The sequence below is a fragment of the Canis lupus genome, chromosome 16, assembly GCF_011100685.1.
Source record: "Canis lupus familiaris isolate Mischka breed German Shepherd chromosome 16, alternate assembly UU_Cfam_GSD_1.0, whole genome shotgun sequence".
NCBI classification, from domain to species: domain Eukaryota; kingdom Metazoa; phylum Chordata; class Mammalia; order Carnivora; family Canidae; genus Canis; species Canis lupus.
This window is the reverse complement of record NC_049237.1, coordinates 2,881,866-2,902,181: the sequence shown is the minus strand read 5'-3', so window position 1 is coordinate 2,902,181 and position 20,316 is coordinate 2,881,866. Positions and strand designations below refer to the sequence as shown.

At 36.2% G+C, this 20,316-nt stretch overlaps 1 protein-coding gene and 1 long non-coding RNA gene across 2 annotated transcripts in view; one reads left to right on the top strand and one right to left on the bottom strand.

Annotated features, from left to right (window-relative positions):
• Nucleotides 1-20,316, top strand: part of CNTNAP2 (contactin associated protein 2) — a 2,034,882-nt gene that overhangs the window by 1,028,811 nt on the left and 985,755 nt on the right. Inside the window, exon 9 of the mRNA XM_038559273.1 lies at nucleotides 14,663-14,812. Within this exon, the coding sequence (XP_038415201.1) occupies nucleotides 14,663-14,812 (150 nt within the window). The remainder of the gene's footprint in view (nucleotides 1-14,662; nucleotides 14,813-20,316) is intronic.
• Nucleotides 15,165-18,755, bottom strand: LOC102153726. Its single transcript, XR_005371179.1, has 4 exons — nucleotides 18,528-18,755; nucleotides 17,053-17,274; nucleotides 16,319-16,367; nucleotides 15,165-15,559 (listed from the first exon to the last, which is right to left on the bottom strand). It is a non-coding gene; the product is annotated as an uncharacterized LOC102153726 (long non-coding RNA).

Below are 20,316 nucleotides of genomic sequence, written 5' to 3'. Positions count from 1 at the left end.
TTGTGATAAAAGTATTATTTTTAACATATTAATTTTAATTTTTAAAACTTTCTGATGCCTATTACATACAGGTTAAAATTCACAAGGAGTGATAAATTGAATACATTCATAACCTAAATATAAATGAAACTTTTAGTTGTATAAATATTATTTTAATGTGCTCACCTATAGCATTTTCCCACTCCAATTTGCCACTAAGAATGAGAAAAATTACCAAAAGGCAGTTGCCACTTGAAAAGAATTGTTGTTGAATTGAAAATTGCAGAAGAGACCAGTTCATAAATATCTGGAGATATGCCCTTTGTGGTTCAGTGCTCATTAGTAGTCCAGTTGGAGGAAACACCGTTGAGCTGAAATGCACAGAGGCTGTGTCTTGTGCTAGGAATCATGTGGTAAAACAAGTAGGAGAGAGGTTGGCAGAAAAATAACTCCTTTTAAAGGGTAGGGACTGAATCTTTGCCTATGTCTATGGCCCAAGTACATTACCTAGATACATTATCTAGTCTTTGAGTGAAGGATGGAAAATTATTCAGTGGCAAGTATAAAAACAGTTAAAGGGGAGTAATGCAGAATTGCTTGACATGAGAAACTATGGTTTTATTATGCATTTTATGATGCAATTTAAAAATAATGATTTATACTCAAATTGTAAAGGATTGTTCCCGAACATAATATTTTAAGATGTCTATTTCATGCCAGGGCTCTGATCATGATTGTTCTCTGAACTCAGGAATTTCTGAGCCTCTGTGTGGCTGGATAACCTCTCTAACTTAAAAGTAGTTCTCTCACTGGAGTTATCCAGCATACACAGATATAAAAAGGCTTTATTTTAATCAAAGCCACTTAAATTCACCACTCCATGTGATTATTATAAAGCCAACACATGGGAAAATATTTAGAAGGAAAGAGGGACTTTTGTGAGATTAATATATAGATTTAAAGAAAGCCAATCTTAAATTCTGGCAATGTTAATTTTAAGCTTTTAATTTGTTTTATTATCGAAATTTAGGAGAAAAATGAGAAAATGGCTTCAGAGATTACCCTAAGCTAAATTGCCATTATTATCTTCACTCATGGGCTCTTGTTATTCTTTCTCTCAGAATATATATATAATATATATATATATATTGCATGACTTCTGTAATGCTGGTGTGATAGAATAGAAAAACAGTCATTAACCAATAACAACATGTAGTGATATTTTCTCCTTAATATGTGCAAGGACAGGAACTGTATGCCTTTGGGACATGGAAGAGATGAGACACTCTGCAATCATTGTTGATACCTCTCCAGCAGGGCTGTGCCAGCCTGGAAGATGGGCATTAGCAGACTTCCATTAGGCTACGAAAACCAGAGAATGCCTGTACTTGTGATTACCTCTTGCTTAAAGACCCCATCTGGGTACCTACATCATCCACATTCTGCCTACTTGTTTCTTATTTATTTATTTATTTATTTATTTATTTATTTATTTATTTTCCCTGTGCCATGCAACTCTAGGTTGTAAAATACAGGGAAAGTTTCATAGAAATTATAAAAATATATGTGAAGATATTTAAATGTCATTGGGTGGCACACTAAGGCAAACTTCTTGAGGCTGGGAATCGTATTTATTCTTTTATCAAGTACAGTGTCTCCGATAGGGGTGCCCTCAGAAAAAGAGGAATTGATTTGAATGTCCTTGCCATTTGGACAGTGTCAATCTCCTATAAACAAGGATGGGTTTTGTGCCTTTAGAGAAAATTTTTAGGACATTACAGTTTATCTGAGACATATGTGGAACAAAGATAAAGGACTAAATACAACTTAGCCAATTTAGATTTAAGAAATAAATTGTAATAATAATAATGAGAATAACTCATTTTCCCCAAATGGTGTAGGAATCGCTTCTCAACCACAACTTCCTACTTAAGACAAATACAAAACAGTGACTATGAAAATTAATGATGAATATTTAAGTTTTAAAACCAATTAACTGGTGTATTTATTTTTTAAAAAAATAAGGAGCTGAAAATATAACCAATAAGCCATTAAATGGAAAAACTGGAATGTAAGAAAAGTAATGAATCTGAAAAGCATAAATGAATTGATAGTATTTTCATTGCCCAATAAAGTCAGTGATGCAATTGAAAGATGATGGGTTATATAAATCAGTTTCTTAACCCAAGAGAGGAGCTAAACCCCTGAAATTATAAACAAATTTGGATATATGAATAAGGATCTTTCTTCCGACAGGCTTCCTAACATTCCTCTGTGTTCTCTCTAGATAGGCTTATCTAGTCTCACGACTTATGCTTATGACATCAAATTTCTATGTCCAGACCTTACTTCCCCTTGAGCTCCAGACACAGATATACAAGTACTTGCCTGATATCTCTTCTTACATGTCTAATGGTTGTGCCCTACATTGCCTCACCTCCTCAGAATCCTCTATTTAAATAACATTCATTTCCACTCAAATGCTTCCATCACAAATCATTTTTCTCAATCTTTTGATAACCAATTAATGAGTAAGACCTGTCAATGGTATATCCAGAATGTATGACAAATCTGACCACTTTTCTCCAGCGCTAACCTCTACCCATGTCTCCATCATCTCTTGTCCTAACCACCCTAAGAGCCTTCTAGTAGGTCTCCCTACTTTCGCTCTTACCTACCCTAAATCACTTACCTTACAGTAGCTAGAATATATCCTCAAGATGGAAACAGCATCATGACACTTTCCACAGAAGACAGAGCAAAGGTTTTCTATCACACTTAATATTTTCAATGGCCTAATTACAGCTTGCAAGGCCCTTACTTACCATACGTCTACCTATTTGTTCTCATTTCCTCAATCCTGCCCTCTTAATCTCCGTACACTAACCACTGTGGTCATCTTAGTGTCTGGTACTCTTTTTTTTTTTTAATTTTTATTTATTTATTTATTTATTTTTTAATGTCTGGTACTCTAAGGCACCAAGCATGCTTTCCTTCTGGGCTTTTGCATGACATCACCACGTGACTGTCCTCTTGTCCTTCACATTGCAGCTTTATCGTCCCCTCTTTAGAGGGTTCTCTCCTTGTCAAACAGTCTTATCAAGTCCCACAAATCTCTCCATCATGACATCTGTTTTATTTCTGTTACCTCATTTATCATACCTGAAATTGTGCTATTACCCTGTTAGTTATTGCCTATGCTCTGTCTCTGCTCACAAGAATGTAAGCTCCATGAGGGCAGAAGCTTGTCTGTCTTCTTCACTGGTATATCCTGGTGCCTAAAACAATGCTAGTGGTGTGACAGGAGAACAGTAAATTAGTGAAAGAATGAACGGGACTTTTCAGAGTGGAACTCTAGGAGAGCTTAAGCTGGTGGGGGTAAATCTCCATCTCCTTAAATTCTGAAAAGTTAGGCTGAGAAGACAGGATTGCCAAATCTCCCTCATCAAGGGAAATCAGAGAATTGAGATGATGATTGTCGCTCCTCGTCCCTTTTATGCTTTTCACCATTCTTAACTATAGCATCAGAATAATCTACATGGTTTGCAGTTTTATATGGTAAAAGCTAGAATAAAATACACCAGATATTAAGGGTGATGTCTCTTGGTGATACAAGTCTTTTTTTTTCTTTCCCTCCAGTATACTTTTTTGAGTTTCTGTGTTTTCTTAAATACCTTGTTTTATAGATGAAAAACATTTATAAAAACCCTTTGTTTATGACTCAAAACTCATGTAAGATGCCACTCCTCAATGATGTATTTAGCTATACTATGCAGTTACACATAAACCCCACAAAATATGATATATGCCTTTCTTAAAACCCCGGAAGTAGTTTCTCTTTATGCATACATGTGTTTGTCTTTGTACATGTATACCACAAATAATAATGATAAAATAAAAGCTGCTTCTAGATATTTGTAGTATCAGGTGGCTCACACCACACTATAGCTCATGAATTATTGATAACCACTCTCTGACATAGTACTACATCTTCCCCTAAAAGTGAGGAAACCAAGTTGCAGAGAGGCTTAGTAATTGCCTCAGAATAAAATAGCTAGATTTTTCTACAGCAGGGACCACTTCTGACTGACTTATCTCTGTATCTTCAATGCTAACATGATGCCTGGGAAATCGTAGGTCCTGTATATATTTATAGATGAGTTGAAGAGTTAGTTGGCATTTGAATCCATGTGTGAGTGACACCTAGACTCTTACATGCAGTACCACACTGTATCTTTGGTCTCATCTCTATGTGTACATTAATCCAAAATCTTATTAATTGAAACCCTCTTTAAAATTAGTAGTAAGTTCAGTGCAATTTGTATTACATTTTATGTTCAAGGCAGGATTAAATACTGGAATGAATGAATCTTTCAGAATTAGTACACAAACTAGGGTCTTGGATTGGGAAGATTTTTTTTAAGAAATAGATGTTTTCTTTTTTTTTTTTCTTAAATATTTTATTTATTCATTCATGAGAGACACAGAGAGAGAGGCAGATACAGAGGCAGAGGGAGAAGCAGGCTCCCTGCAGGGAGCCCGATATGGGACTTGATCTCAGTACCCTGGGATCACACACCCTGGGACCAAAGGCAGATGCTCAAACACTGAGCCACCCAGGTGTCCCAGATTTTTTGAAGTTGAATATTTACATAACCATATTCCTACTAAAGTTACTTTCTTTGGAAGATTATCACAAGTGAAAAATGACCCTAGAGTAATCATAAAGCTTTGAATAAGAGATTTTGAAGTACAATGATATTTGTCTTTTGGCTGGGAATCAGTAATGGTCAAGACAATTATTAGAGGATTTTATATGAAAATAGAGTCCTAGGGTAGTAACTTAATTTTTTTTAATATCCTAAAATATTGGCCTCTAAAAGCTTAACATAGCAAGTAATATGGAGTCTAATTGGGTTTTATTTGTTTAATAGCAAATAATGGCATATTATACATTGAGTTTCTCATTTTTTGATAATGCAGAAAGCAAAGCAAAAAACGGGCCTAGAATAAAATTCAGTTGAATTTAAAAACGAGTATCACTTTTACTTCAATTCTTTTTAAAAATGTTTTTAATATTTTTAAGTTAAAATTATAGACAATTGTTTTGTATTACTTATGATAGTTATGTTATCTGTAGTCATTTCAAACACTGAATTAGTGAATAATGAAATATTGCCCCTACAAGAAATAGGAGGTTAGGTTCCCACAAGCCTCTGGTCATAATATTTTTATCAACTGACCAGTACAGAACCTTGCTTTTTGTGTGTTTCTGTTTCAACTTCTCTTGTTTAATACATATAATTGATTTATTAATATTGAACTCACAGCCCACAGCATTATAACCTGTACCTGAGAGCAGCTTATCTAACATACATCCTTTTTCTTCGTAAGACACATCACAACTTTCCTACAGTTAGGAATACTACACAGCACTTAGGCACTACATTCAGGGATCTTTTAATTTTTATTGATTGTTTGGTGTGTGTGTGTGTGTGTGTGTGTGTGTGAACAATATAGTGATTCAACAGTTCTGTACATTACTCAGTGCTCATCATAGTACATGTACTCTTTAATCCTAATCATGTATTTTACCATCGGGACCATCTTAAATAGCAAGCAAGATCAATAAAAACCACAAAAATGGGAGAAACATGGTATTTAGTATGCGGTGGAAAGAACGCTTGGTAAGAGGTTGAGAATGGAACCAAAGAGGCAGTGTGCTGCCCTTTTTGACATCAGCTGGAAACTCGGTGCCACGTGGCTCAAATTTTCACCCAATCGCTCAAGTCTGCGAACGACCATGAGAGAACATGTACTGACTTGGGGTTACAGGTAAATATTAGCAAGTAGGTCAACTCACACATCCTGACTCTACAAATGAGGATCAGCTGCATGTGAAATGCAGTTCTTAAATGTACAATTCAGTGGATTCTGATAAGTGTATGGACTTACACACCCAGCCTGCAGTTGAGATAGAGGATATGATCACCTCAGAGAGTCTCCTGCCACTCCCTGTGCATTTCCACCTGTGCCTCTCTCTCCTGGGCCATCTGACCTGATTTCTATCATCATAGGTTAGTTTTGCAGTTCAGGATTTTCCTATGTAAGGATTCATCCAGTGTTCTTTTTTTTTTTTTTTTCATCCAGTGTTATTTTTCATGTCTACATTCTTCCAGACACAAAATGTTGTTTGCACCAGTAGTTCATTCTTTTTTATTACGTAACCACATTTCCTTGTATGACTATACACTGTGTGGATAGACAATTATTTTCAGTTTAGGCCTATAATAAATAAAGCTGCCAAAAACATCCCTGTGCAAATATTTCTGCTACATATATTTTGATTAGGGGGAGTAAATATTTAGGAGGGGAATTGTTGGGTGATAGGATTAACACATGTTTAATTTTATTAAATACAAAACAAAACAAAACATAACTGAGCTGCCAAAGAATTTTTCAAAGTGGTTGTATAATTTTACATTCTCGCGGGAAGTGTATGAGTTCAGATTGATCCTGATCGTGGCTAGTTCTTTTAGGTTCCTCCCCTGAAGTGGGTGGAAAATTGTGTATCATTATGGTTTTAATTTCCCTCATGACTCACAACAGTAATAAAAAATGTCATCCAGTATGCCTTCCTCTACGCATTTATCTATCTTAAAGATTCCATTTAAGTGTCTCTTTCAAGACGAAGACATGTTTTTTATATGTATATTTTTTATTGGAGTTCGATTTGCCAACACACAGTATAACACCCAGTGCTCATCCCATCAAGTGCCCCCCTCAGTGCCCATCACCCAGTCACCCCAAACCCCTTGCCCACCTCCCTTTCCACTACCCCTTGTTCGTTTCCCAGAGTTAGGAGTCTCTCATGTTCTATCTCTCTCTCTAATATTTCCCACTCATTTTCTCTCCTTTCTCCTTTAATCCCTTTCACTATTTTTTATATTCCCCAAATGAACGAGACCATATAATGTTTGTCCTTTTCCAATTGACTTATTTCACTCAGCATAATACCCTCCAGGTCCATCCACGTCGAAGCAAATGGTGGGTATTTGTCATTTCTAATGGCTGAGGAATATTCTATTGTATACAGAGACCACATCTTCTTTATCCATCATCTTTCGATGGACACTGAGCTCCTTCCACAGTTTGGCTATTGTGGACATTGCTGCTAGAAACATCGGGGTGTCCGGCGTTTCCCTGCATCTGTATCTTTGGGGAAAATCCCCAGCAGGGCAATTGCTGGGTCATAGGGCAGATCTATTTTTAACTCTTTGAGGAACCTCCACACAGTTTTCCAGAGTGGCTGCACCAGTTCACATTCCCGCCAACAGTGCAGGAGGGTCCCCCTTTCTCCACATCCTCTCCAACATTTGTGGTTTCCTGCCTTGTTAATGTTCCCCATTCTCACTGGTATGAGGTGGGATCTCATTGTGGTTTTGATTTGTATTTCCTCGATGGCCAGTGATGCAGAACATTGTCTCATGTGCTTGTTGGCCATGTCTATGTCTTCTTTGGTGAAATTTCTGTTCATCCAAGACATGGTTTTAAAGCGACTTTTTGTCTGTACCTGTAGAGGAAAGCATTTGGCAGTCTCTTTAGCTTCCAGAAATAAAAGTTTCCTGCCTGCCCAAGCACCTTATAAACTGTTCTGTCTGACCACAGTGATCATATTTATTTTGCGGTTTGGATGGACACATAAAGGTGAGCAAGATTAAATGGGATCAAATTCCTTATGATATGGAATTTATAAATAACACAAGAAACTGCATGGCATATTTATAAGGGATGTATTTTTCCCTTTTTATTACATAAATGGATAATTGATAACTTATGAAATCTGTCAGTAGCACATCAGAACACTGTAACTGCCTAAATATGGATTCGTGTCCTCAGAAATTTTTCTCTCTGGATTGAATATTGAGCAAGACTTGAAATTTCAGTCATTGTAATTTTATTTGAAACATTTTCAAACAGATGCTGCATCTTGGTTTGCTACTCTATTTTAAATACTTTCTTTTTTTCAATATTCATTAAACTAGTCTCTTCTTCTTGTCTCTAATAAGAGAAACATCTGTTTCTTCTTGTTCTATCTGTGAAACCTCCTCAAGAGCCTTACTTTAAAAAATAATACCATTAGAAAGACAGCCTAGATAGAATATGCTTCATTAACATTTTACATTTGCATACAAAACAAGTTTTTCTAGCAATTATAAGTTAGAGAAATGTAAGCGAAAATATTATAAAGCAATTTAGTTATCTTATGAAAAAAATTAAGACCAGAAGCTGGAACATGGTTTCAAAGATGTTGATTTTAGGTTAAAAACTCTCTTTGTAAAACTATGTTTCCTTTTAGAACATACAGTTGAAAAGTTTTGATTGTTATGAATTAATAATTAGAGGTATCCATTATAAAGTAATATCAAATAACCATTAAGTATAAAACTACATCAAACTGGTTTATTTTTACAACACAGATACTTTGAAAAAATATGTACTCTGGTTTATATCACTCTTCTCAAAGAAGAAGTCACCTATGGGAAGTCTTTGCTTGGAATTATATTTAATTTCTGGAAATACTTCACAGACATTCAGCGAACCATTATCTATTTTTTTCAGAACCATATCTATTGAATAATCTAGTTAAAACACAATTTGAAGAGGGTAATCAGACCTGTAACTATCACATAATAAGACTGATTCATTATATAGCTCAAAGTTAGCTTAAATTAGCTTAAAAATTGTTGCCTCTGATATTAATAAAAGAGTAACTATCAAATAATAAGACTGATTCATTATATAGCTCAAAGTTAGCTTAAATTAGCTTAAAAATTGTTGCCTCTGATATTAATAAAAGACACAATCAGCTATCCTGCCAAATCCTCCAATTCCTCACCACTGACATTGAATGATTGGATTTACATGGGGTAGGAGGATATTTGTTCTTAAAGAAAACCAATTTTAATTATTTTATAATAGTTAATGCTTACAGAAGTTAACAACAAGCTAAGTTGATATTTAGAGAGTGGGGCTCCCTGACTGTTTAAGGAACAGGAGCTACTTACTGAGTGCTGACTATGTGTCAAGTGCTTCTCTAAATAATCACATATGTACACATAACCCTCAGAACAACCCTATGAGGTAGATACTTTTATTAGTCCTATTTAATAGGTAAGAGAACTGAGACAGGCTGAATTGCTGAAGGTCTGGCAATTAGGGGAGCAGAAATGAGGTTTGTATCCAGATGGTCTGACTTCTGAATCCCTGCTCTGTCCATTATGCTGTCTGCCCCTCTGCAGGTGAGTCTGTAAGTCAGACACTCTGGGCTCTAAATCCTTTCTCAGTCCCTTATAGGGCATGGTCCCTGTGTGCCTGAGCAGAATATGACCCCACATAGAAGGAAGTCCCCCATTTTTTCAACAAGAACATTAAGAATACCTTTTAACTAACGTGAATATAAAAACTTTTAGTTCTATAAGTGAATATATGTACAATATTTACATAATTATGGTGTGCTTTTAAACTCACATACGTAAATAATTTAGGAAGTTTATTCTCCAGTCTTACTTTCTGGAAATAATTTGTTTTAATCTCTTCACCAGCTGCTTTAACATCAATTCTTTGTCATAACCTTGTGAGTCACCTAGCACATTTTTTTCAGGACAAATCATCATCACCTCTAAGTAATTTGTACACAGGAATTTTTTTTCACCTCTAATGTTGTCACTGGACATATTTTTCTAAGCTTCATGTGTCCATTAGCATAATGCTAGGATATACTTTTTTTCAGTTGCCTTCTATGTGTTTATTTATGATTTCCACATTAAGACTTATTTTATTGCCATGTTCTTTAGAGGGCTTACTTACAACTACACCAATATTTGTAATTGTAACTCCCCCCAAAATAATAAACTTAGCTTCTTTCTCTATAAAATGAGACTATTTAAAATCTTTAAAAAATTTATTTGACATGATACGAATATAAATATCCTGCTCCCTGGGTGCCAGGCACTGCTTTAATGCTATAGAAATAGTAAATAATCTACTCCTCAAAACACATCTGTGAGGGGGAGAGTGTTACTTTCATTCCAGAGAAGAGAAGCCTGAGGCATGGAGTGGTTAGTAATGTGCCCAGGTTGGCCAGGGGCAGAGCAAACGCAGGCAGCCTGGCTCCTGAACCAGTCCTCCTCATCCTCGTGTTGTTTTCCATCCTGCTGTCTTGCTGCTCACTGTTGGGAAGGGTCGGTGCAGCAACATATACAGTGTGCACGCACAGTGCCACACACACACGTGACGAGCTCAGAAAGGGCTAGCCATAGGAGACGTGGGCATCTTTTCTTAGTATCAGTAATTAGCATCCTTCTTTTTTGGTCTAACCCCAAGCCACTGTGCAGCCACTAGGACCCCCTGCTTCCAGGAGTCTGGCTCCCCATTGAGTCTGTTTCCTGGGATATCCACTGGCTCTCGAAGAGCGAGTGGAGGAGTCCCATGTCTTCAACAACAAATGAAAAGTGCTGCTTTCATCTTGTTTGCTAATGTGTTCTTTGTTATGTATGACTCATACATTCCTTTCTTTTTTCTTAAGATTTTATCCATTTATTTGAGAGACAGCAAGCAAAAATTATGATTTTATCCATTTATCCTGGGATCATGACCTGAGCCAAGAGAGACGCTCAACTGACTGAGTCACCTAGGCACCTGTGACTCACAAATTTCTAATAAAACTTGAGATGATGATACATTTTTTTCTGAATAAATGTATTGGTATATATTACAAGTACCCATCTTATCGCAATGGCCTCATCAACTGTGGTATTCTGAGCAAATTTCAAATATTGAACTCCATAAACTCTTAACTTTAATAAATGTTCAATTTCATATGATTTAAAATTTGGTAAAATTGTTTAAAAAACTCCTTCAAGAGAGTATTCCTTATAGCTTTTATGAAGCAAAAATAATTCTGTACTGTACCCTCTAAGGTCCAAGAAATTGCAAAGGCAAAAAAAAAAAAAAAAAAAAAACTTGAGCAAGTTTGCAGGAGAGGTCACATAAAAAAAAAAATGAATACGGAGTTTCACAAAGTATGGAGATGATTTAGATAAATACTCATGGGCTTATTCTTATATGCCTTAAAGAAAATCCTAGATCCCAATTTTCATAACTTGCATGTAAAATTTTTATTTTAATTACAATTGTAAGGGAAAACCATCGATGTAAGAAAATACTAAAAGACATGTGGCATGTAGGAGATTACACGACCACAAAAATCTGATGGTGCAAATGCTGAAAGTTAGCAAATGAAACTGGATGGTGTGTCAGTTATTTACCTTATTTACCATCCTATAGCTACATGAGAACAAGGACATCCCAGAAATTGAGCTGTGTTCAGATGCTGTGGCAAAGGAAGTGTGTGTGTGTGTGTGTGTGCGTGTGTGCAGGTGTGCATGCACTGGTATAGGAGCACTGTGATCACGGATGCACAGAGATTATATAACATGTTTTGTTGTTGTCTGTTTTGTTTTTGATTATTTTTTGGTAATAACTGAGTCTCTGCAACCAGATCCATGTGCGATTCAATTCTTAGTTCTGCCATTTATTAGCCATGGGGTGTTTAAACATTATTAGATTTAGTTCTCTCACATATTTATTTGAGACAATAATTTCTAAAACATTTGGTGTGAATTATAAATGAATCACATGCAAGGTCTTAGCAGAGTGAATAGCATATCGAGCTTAGAACACTGTATCTTTTTTGGTATATTTTTTTATTGGAGTTTGATTTGCCAACATATAGTATTAACACCCAGTGCTCATCCCATCCAGTGACCCCCTCAGTGCCCGTCACTGTATCTTTTTTTTTTTTAATTTTTTTTTTTATTTATTTATGATAGTCACAGAGAGAGAGAGAGAGAGAGAGAGAGGCAGAGACACAGGCAGAGGGAGAAGCAGGCTCCATGCACTGGGAGCCCGACGTGGGATTCGATCCCGGGTCTCCAGGATCGCGCCCTGGGCCAAAGGCAGGCGCTAAACCGCTGTGCCACCCAGGGATCCCTATATCTTTAAATACATTTATACATAGAGCTAATGCCATTAGATTCTGCTCTAGAAAAAAGACTTTAGGCTATTATTTTTTTATAATGTGTGGCTGAAAAAGATTTTTAAAAAGCAGCATATTTTCTTTTGAGCAAACGGATCATTCATTCCTCATGGAAGAATTGAACTTCTTTGTATCTGAGAGCCTATTCCTGTCATAGATGGCTAAGGCATACCTCTTGAAAATTAAAAGTACAAAACAATATTTAGGATTAAAATAAGTAGAAATCACAGTTTAAGCTCAGATGCGGCAGTAGTTGCTATCAACAAGCCTGCTTTTATCTGAGTCTTAATTTCTCTAGTAATTAAGATTCTTGAAAAAAAAAACTTTTTATTTTTACCTGATTGGAATAGAAGGCCTTTTTGCTCTAAATGATTAAGCTGATGATGTCCATTTATAAATTAATTGTGTGATGAAGAAATGTTCACAGGAAGTTTTAGAAAGACATTCTGGTCTACAGTTTAGAACAAAAAGATCTGTCAGCTGATGGTATTTTATACGTGACCTTTTCTGGATGTGTGATTATTTAGAATTAAATTTTAAGATTGGACATTTGTAACATTGATGTCCTTGGGACCCATGCCCCAAAATTGCATTTCAAAGCAGGGTTCATTACATTATAAAGGCAAAAGCCAAAACCACGCCCTTCTATAGTTAATCAACACTAAAACTAGTTTTATAGTCTCCCAAAAAATGTTATGGTGAAGATACGGTCTTCTGTGCAACTGTTCTGTGAGAGAACCCTGATGTAACCTGCTTGAGGAGGAAATATTTCAGTAAACACTACTGACTTGTCTGACAGCTAACTTATTTTAATTTGGGAATGAGACTTCACGTACTAATTTCATAGCACAAAATTATGCATAGATCTTAAACATTTTGTTACTTGGAGATTATTCAGTATTGATTACTTCAGTAAAGGGATTTTCTATTTACCTCCATTGAAATAAAATAGGCTGAATATATATTTCTAAATTAAAATTTGAAAATCCTAAAAAAAAAAAAAAATACCTGCGGTGCAGTTATTTGTAATGATACTTACCAGTAAAACACCAGTAAATACTACCTATATGTGACCATCTTATAAGTTCCAACAGGCTTTAATATTTTTCATTAAAATAGTATTTCTGTTTAATAGCGCAAACCAACCAGCAGTTCATGCTTTTTCTGCAAAGGACCACACAGTAAATCGTTCAGGCTTTGTAAATGGTAACAAGTCTCTATAGCAACTACTTGACTCTGTCTTTGTAGAGCAAGGACAATATATAAACAAATAAGCGTGGCTATCTTCCAATAAAACTTTATGTGGGAACTAAAATTTCAATGCTTATATAATTTTCACATGTACTTTATTATTCTGCTTATGTATTTTTAATATTTAAAGATGTGATTTTTAGCTCTCAGGCCATACAAAAAAGGGGGCAGCAGGTCAGATTTGACTTATAAACTCATTTGAAGACCTCTAATCAGAGGTTTGGAGCTGTCATCTATGCTTCATTGACTTGCTCTTATTTTATTTTTAGGGTTTTTTGTTTTGTTTTGTTTTTTGTTTATTTGGTTTTTGTTGTTGTTTTGTTGTTGTTGTTGTTGTTTTGCTAGGGTTCCCTTTCGTTTATGAATCTGAAGTTTATCTTCAAGTAACTTCTTTCTGTGGATTCTAAATTATTCTATCTGGACTAGAACAAAATCTCTTCCCTTTTCCATAGCATAGGCCTTTACAAGTTCAAAGAAAGCCACACTTACTCTCAAGACTTTCTCTCTCTCTGTTAGTATTTCCTCAACTCTTTCCAGATGTTTATGTTCAATGGCTGATCTCCTTTGTTTGCTCCTTAATTTTCTAATTATTCTTTGCAAAGTGAGCTCAAACTGAACAAATATTTTTTAAGTTATTGTCCGTCCAATGGAGAGTTTAAAAGAATTCTTGTTTCCAAAGATCTTTGTACTAAGCAACAGTGAAATGTAGTTGTTAGGAGTGGAAGCTGTCGATTTTAGCTTTGTTGGTTTATTTCTTTAAATATAACCTAATTCATTATAAAGATGCCTTATTTATCAATGATCAGATAACCCTGGTATTATTTCCTATGCTTACAAGTGGTTAATTAGCATATATTTTTTAGTGCTTACTTTCTACAAACTGGATATACTTGCCAGGCATGGTTATTGAGAGGAAAATAATAGTACAAAAACTGTTCTTAAAAACAGAGACATTAGAGAAAAGTCGTAAATCCATTTTCTCATCAGAAAGTGGCTTTTAGTAAACCTAATCATAGAATAAGTAATTAAATTAAAATAGTTTATCATCACTTCCAAACAGCTTTATTCACTCCATTCATTTTCCCAGGTATGCCAAAGGCACATTAATGATTATTTCCCTACTTTATTGGGTTCTGCCATGCCTTATCTGTCCAATGGAGGATAGAACCACTTATCATATTAAAGAAACATGATATTAATTGCAAGTAGCACTGAGTTTTTCTGGATGAAAATAGACTATTTTTTACCATTAAATTTCTGACCTTTTTGGCATTGAAAATTGTTTTAAATTATACCATCTTTAGAAAATGAATTGACTTTTTTACTTAACAGGTTCTGGGCTGAACGATGGACAGTGGCATGAGGTTCGTTTCCTAGCTAAGGAAAATTTTGCCGTTCTCACCATTGATGGAGATGAGGCTTCAGCAGTTCGAACTAATAGTCCTCTTCAAGTTAAAACTGGCGAGAAGTACTTTTTTGGAGGTAAGACTGCCATTTTTTTATTGGTTAACTAGTACACTGTTAGAAATGGGGTTTCAGTGAAGTTTGATTATGGAGTATTTATATTTGATTCAGTAGACTCAGCAGATCTCAGAAAAAAAGCCAAACTCTTATTCCACGAGTTAAAAAGAGTGGCAAATTTATGCTTCTTCATGTTAAAGGTACTTGCATCATGTCACCATATTCGTCTAGTTTAATTCAAATATTCAAAGTATAAAGTATGAGATTCTGAATGCATTCATTCTCATAATACTATCCTCAAGAGTCAGGTCCTTGTGTCACCTACTGCTGTGTAATTAATTACTCTAAACCTTAGTGGCTTAAAACAGCAAAAGTTGCCTCACAGTTATTCTAGTCCTGGTTTTTTTTTTTTCATAGGCTCCCCACCCAATATGGAGCTTGAACTCATGACCCCAAGAGTCCCATGCTTCATCATCTGAACCAGCCAGGCTCCTCCGTGTCACAGTTATTCTAGGTCATGGATTCAGGAATAATTTAGCTGACTGATTCCGATTTGTGGTCCCTCATGAGGTTTTTCTACTCAAGCACTTGACTGTGACTGCATTATCTGCAGCCTTGCCTGGGCTAGAGAGTCAGTTTCCAAGAATGTGTGCTCACTAGGTTGACAGCTGGTACTGGTTGTTGTCCGGGGTGCCCTGGTTCTCCTCCAAGTGGCTCTGATTTTCCAGGCCTGTCCTCTTCAAGCTCCGTCTCTCATAGGTGATGTGTCTGAGAGAGGAGATCAGGGAAGAGAAGTGGAAAAGAGAGGAAAACCAGTAAATGAGAGAGAAAGCTTCCTAGATAGAAGCCAGGGTTGTTTTATAATCTAGTCTCCGAAGTGACATCCCATCACTTCAGTTATACACAGTTTGGTAGAAGTGAGTCAGTAAATCCAGACCACACTTAGAGGAAAGAGATTACATGAGGAGACGTGCACTGAGAACATCTTTGAGGCTGCCTACCACGGATCGCCTTACAGGAAAGCCAGCTTATTACACATCTCTTGGTTCTTAAGTCATGAAAAAATTATTGAAAAGAAGGTTCTCTTAAAATAATAAATTCTACTATATGTAAAAAAGTGTTGTAGCAGGGACTTGGGCATATTTTTTTAGTTCAAAAAATATATACTGCCAGAATTTTTTTATCATTAATGAAACATGAGGACATGTTTTTATTAAAGTGGTAGGTAAAAAATATAAATAAATAAATAAATAAAAATAAAATAAAGTGGTAGGTATGTTGTTTAAATCAATATATATCTTTCACTAGATTATTGACTTCCTCATCCTAAATCATGCAGCAGAAGATTTAAAAAAAATATATTGTGTTCTTAGAAAAGGCTTTGTTAAACTTTCAAAAAACATGTGTGTACATATATCTGCTTCTGAAAATCTATTTATTAATATTCACATTTATTTAACTGTCTTTATATCACTATGCTTATATATATTTCTAATTAGTAGAATAAGCCTATTTGAGAATAGTCACCTTGTAGATCTTGTTCCCTGCTATATCCTCCAAGGTCTTAGAAAAATTCCTGGAATATAGATGACCAATAAATATGAATGAATTAGTAAATTTAGAAAAACAAGCAAGGCAAGCATTTTACTCCCAGTTGTTTGAAAGAAGAAATAGAAGCCCACAGAGCTTTATTGACTTGCCACTGAGTTTGTAGCCAGCACCTGAACTCAAGACCTCTGACTCTTGTACCAGGGTCTTTCTCACTATGCATCAAGATATAATGAGTGACAACTCAGAGGCAAAAGACCTGAGCTAGACCTCTCTGTCTTGAATCTTACATTGTGTTCATTGCAAGTTAAAAACTACACATTTTTTGCAAGGCTCTCGTTAAATATTTGATGATTGGTTGAAAGTCAGACAAGGTGTCTTATGAGTGAATGAACTGGGGTTTATGGGTGTGAGAAAACATAACCTAGCAGCCCAACTGGTTTTCCTGCAAAAGCATATTTAATATGATGGGATTTTGGCCAATAGTTTTCATTGCTGCCATAGAAAATGGATCACAGTAGTCAGTTGGAAAGCTATTGATAATCCCAACCCATCCAAATGGCAGTGGAATATCTTTGGTCGTGGATGAGCATGCTGAATGCCTAAGGCAAGTTTTTGATCTCTTTCCATCTAGATGGGTAGCCTCATCGCTATAACCAACAAATAAGGCACAGAGTTAATGGCATATGAGGGCTTCATAGTGTGCTACTTACTATTGCTTTACAGATTTTGGGTTTTAAACCAGGTGGTTAGGAGCATATTTTCTCCCTTTTGGGTCTTTGGTCTGCCACTGGGAAATGATGTCAGCAGATGATAACGATGCTTCTCTGGTTATATCTTCATCAGCTGAATCCATGGAATATATGAGAATCACCAGGGGAACTTGTTACATTTCAGAATTCTCAGCCCCCACTCCTGGAACTCAATGTAGAATGCTGGGAAAATAAAGAATCCTAAGTTTCAAGTTATTCTGGCACAAATGATCTGAGGAACAGAATTATAGATCAACCTTAGCCAATTTGCATGCACATCTTTCAGATTCTCCTGAAAGACCATGTCAGTCACCAAAAAGTAAGATAAGTGAGAATTAGCTACCGCTGTGTAGCTTAGCCACCATGGAGCAGTAAAAAGAAACCACAGGCCAAGGTCTGGTGCACATACAGACGTTGATTAAATGAACATTTTTATTAGCGAGCTGGCACAATGCAGTTAATACAAATTCTTCTGTAAGCTCATTGAAGTCCTAGCTCTCTGACTTGCTATACTTTGAATAAAATGTTCTCTTTGGGCAGCTTTCACAGGATTTTAGAAGCAGGATTCAGCTATCCTCTCAGCCAGTGCCAAACAACAGAAAGTCTCATAAGCTGATGGCTGGCACACGATCACTAAGTGATCCAGATTCCAGAACTATGTCCAAGGCTTCAGGTCACCAGCTTCACTTGTCTTATCCTGTCTGCACACAGGCTATGGGTACCTCTAAAAGGTGTTTTGCCAAACTACATATCCTTAATATCTTTAATTTCACGACTGAAATATCTTCCCTGACATTTATCTAACATTTATGCTGATTAACAAAGCCCTAATTTCACCAAAGAAAACCCAGTTTGGCATTTAGTAAGTTGATTAGAGGAACAGGCAGCAGAAATCCTGAGTAGCTGCCTCTGGGATGCTGCTTTCAGATTAGAGTGTGAGCTGTCTCTAGATTGTAAGTTAAAAACACACACACAGCTTCCTCTTGTCTGTGCTGACAAATTTAAAGTTAGTTGTAGATGTTGTGAATAAAAACATCTTAAGAAACATTAGTAGAGTGGAAAGAAAATTGACTCTCTTCTAAAATATGAACTTTGAAACACACATTCCTGGCTTGGGATTGTGGCTTCACTTAGTTGATAGATCATTTTAATGACTTATCTTACTTCTTCATCCAATTGAAAGGCAGTAAAATTTTAAATAATGTAGTGAATATTCCCAGCATTACCTGTTAAACCCAGGGTCTGACTCCAGGGGATGCTAAGTGCTGACTCCTTTTCCAATCCGTGTGGAGTCTTTAACTCATCAGGGACAGCCCAGCCCCTTTCTAAGAAAGATCTGAGGTTTCAGACCATGTGCTCCTCTAAAGCATCTGACTGACCTCTCCACAAATCAAAGCATTCCTTCCTCCTTGGTGAAAAACAAATTGTTTTCTTACCAGGTGAAAGCCTTAACTAAAGGCTTGCTGGCCTTATGTACTCAATTACAGATTCCTGAACGTGTGCACACTTGGTTTCTTTTGAAGTAAAGTCCTGGTCATGTAGCTTCTATTCTTTGTGGCTGATTCCTACCAGCGTGGAGCTTTATCTCTCCACGCCTGCGCCCTGTTAATCCCAGAAAATGCCTTAGTTCTCCTCTGGAGCACTCGGGATCAGATGTTTAAGGACCAAGAATTCTTCTGCCTTGTTCTTTCTTGGGAATAAACAGAAAAAAAAGAGATTATTTATTTGGGATGTTTCCTCAGCAGCAGTTATTTTGGTTGCTTTAATTCTTTTCTCTACCACCCAACTGGAGTTACTTTTGATAACACTTCATTGATTTTAACAATCAAAGGAAATTTATTTATTGACTGTTTACTGGTAATAGGCTTCTGATACCAGCCAGAGCCCCATGGTCATGAGAGAATAGAAGGATTTGTAAATTTCTAAATTTTCTCAGGATTGGTATTTATTATTATTATTTTGTTGCTTTCATTTGGAAGGAAAGGAACAGTGGGCTGAAGAGAAGAGGTAAGAAAGTTTGAGAGCTAGTCTTCCTGGAAGAGGGTGGCTGCTCTCAAGAGAGACTTTCCTTCCAAATATACATGGATTATTTCATTTATCTTTTCTGCTATAAAACTGGGATCTTGGGATCCCTGGGTGGCTCAGCGGTTTGGCACCTGCCTTTGGCCCAGGGCGCCATCCTGGAGTCCCGGGATCGAGTTCCACATTGGGCTTCTGGCATGGAGCTTGCTTCTCCCTCCTCCTATGTCTCTGCCTCTCTCTCTCTCAATCTCTCTCTCTCTCTCTCTCTCTCTCTGTCTATGTCTATCATGAATAAATAAATTTTAAAAATCTTTATAAAAAAAACTGGGATCTCAGTTTGTTCATTTATACCCAAAAAGGTTATAGAGCCTCTAAGTGCTGGGTTATGCTAGATGCTGGCCATATATCATGACAAAAAAAAAAGAAGACATAATCCGTACCCTTGTGGAATTTATAGTTTTTTGCTTTCACAGCAACATGCGTCTCACCCTTATAAAGTTGTCATTTTATATTATTTGTATGATTCTCTTACTAATTTTATAGCTATTCTGAGCTCCATCTGGAGAAACCTATGCTTTGCACTGAAGACCTCTCAACCAGTTGGATGATGCTCACATTTCAAAAATAGTCTCTTTTACTTAAAGTTGGTTGATCGTAGACGTTAATCACATCTGCAAAATACTTCCACAACAATCCCTAGAGTTGTATTTGAATAACCGGACGTTGTAGCCTGCCCAAGTTGACGCATAAAATTACCCATCAAAGGGTTTTATATATCCTGTATTTGAGACATCACATAAAATTATAATCAGACATCTGGTTTAATGTACAGATGAAGAAGTACCAGAAACTGCTTTTTTAAAATAATTTCCAGGTCTCCTACATGCTTATTTTTCTATTTGGTTTAATTTTTATACCTAATGTTACCTCTTTTGTTCCCTATCTTTTACTAAGATAAAACTTACAAATGCTAAAATCCACCTGTTTCAAGTGTGCAATTCAGTGAATTTTAGTACATTGATACAGTGGTGAAGCCATCACTAGCACCCAGCTCTAAGGTGGTTTCTTTAACTCCTCAAATCCCCCCAGCCCTTCTACAGTCAGTTTCCACTCCTGCTTCACCCAGGCAACCACTGACATGGTTGCTTCTGCCCCTATGTTTCTTTTTCTAGACCCTTCTTGCACTTTTATCGATTTGCGGTT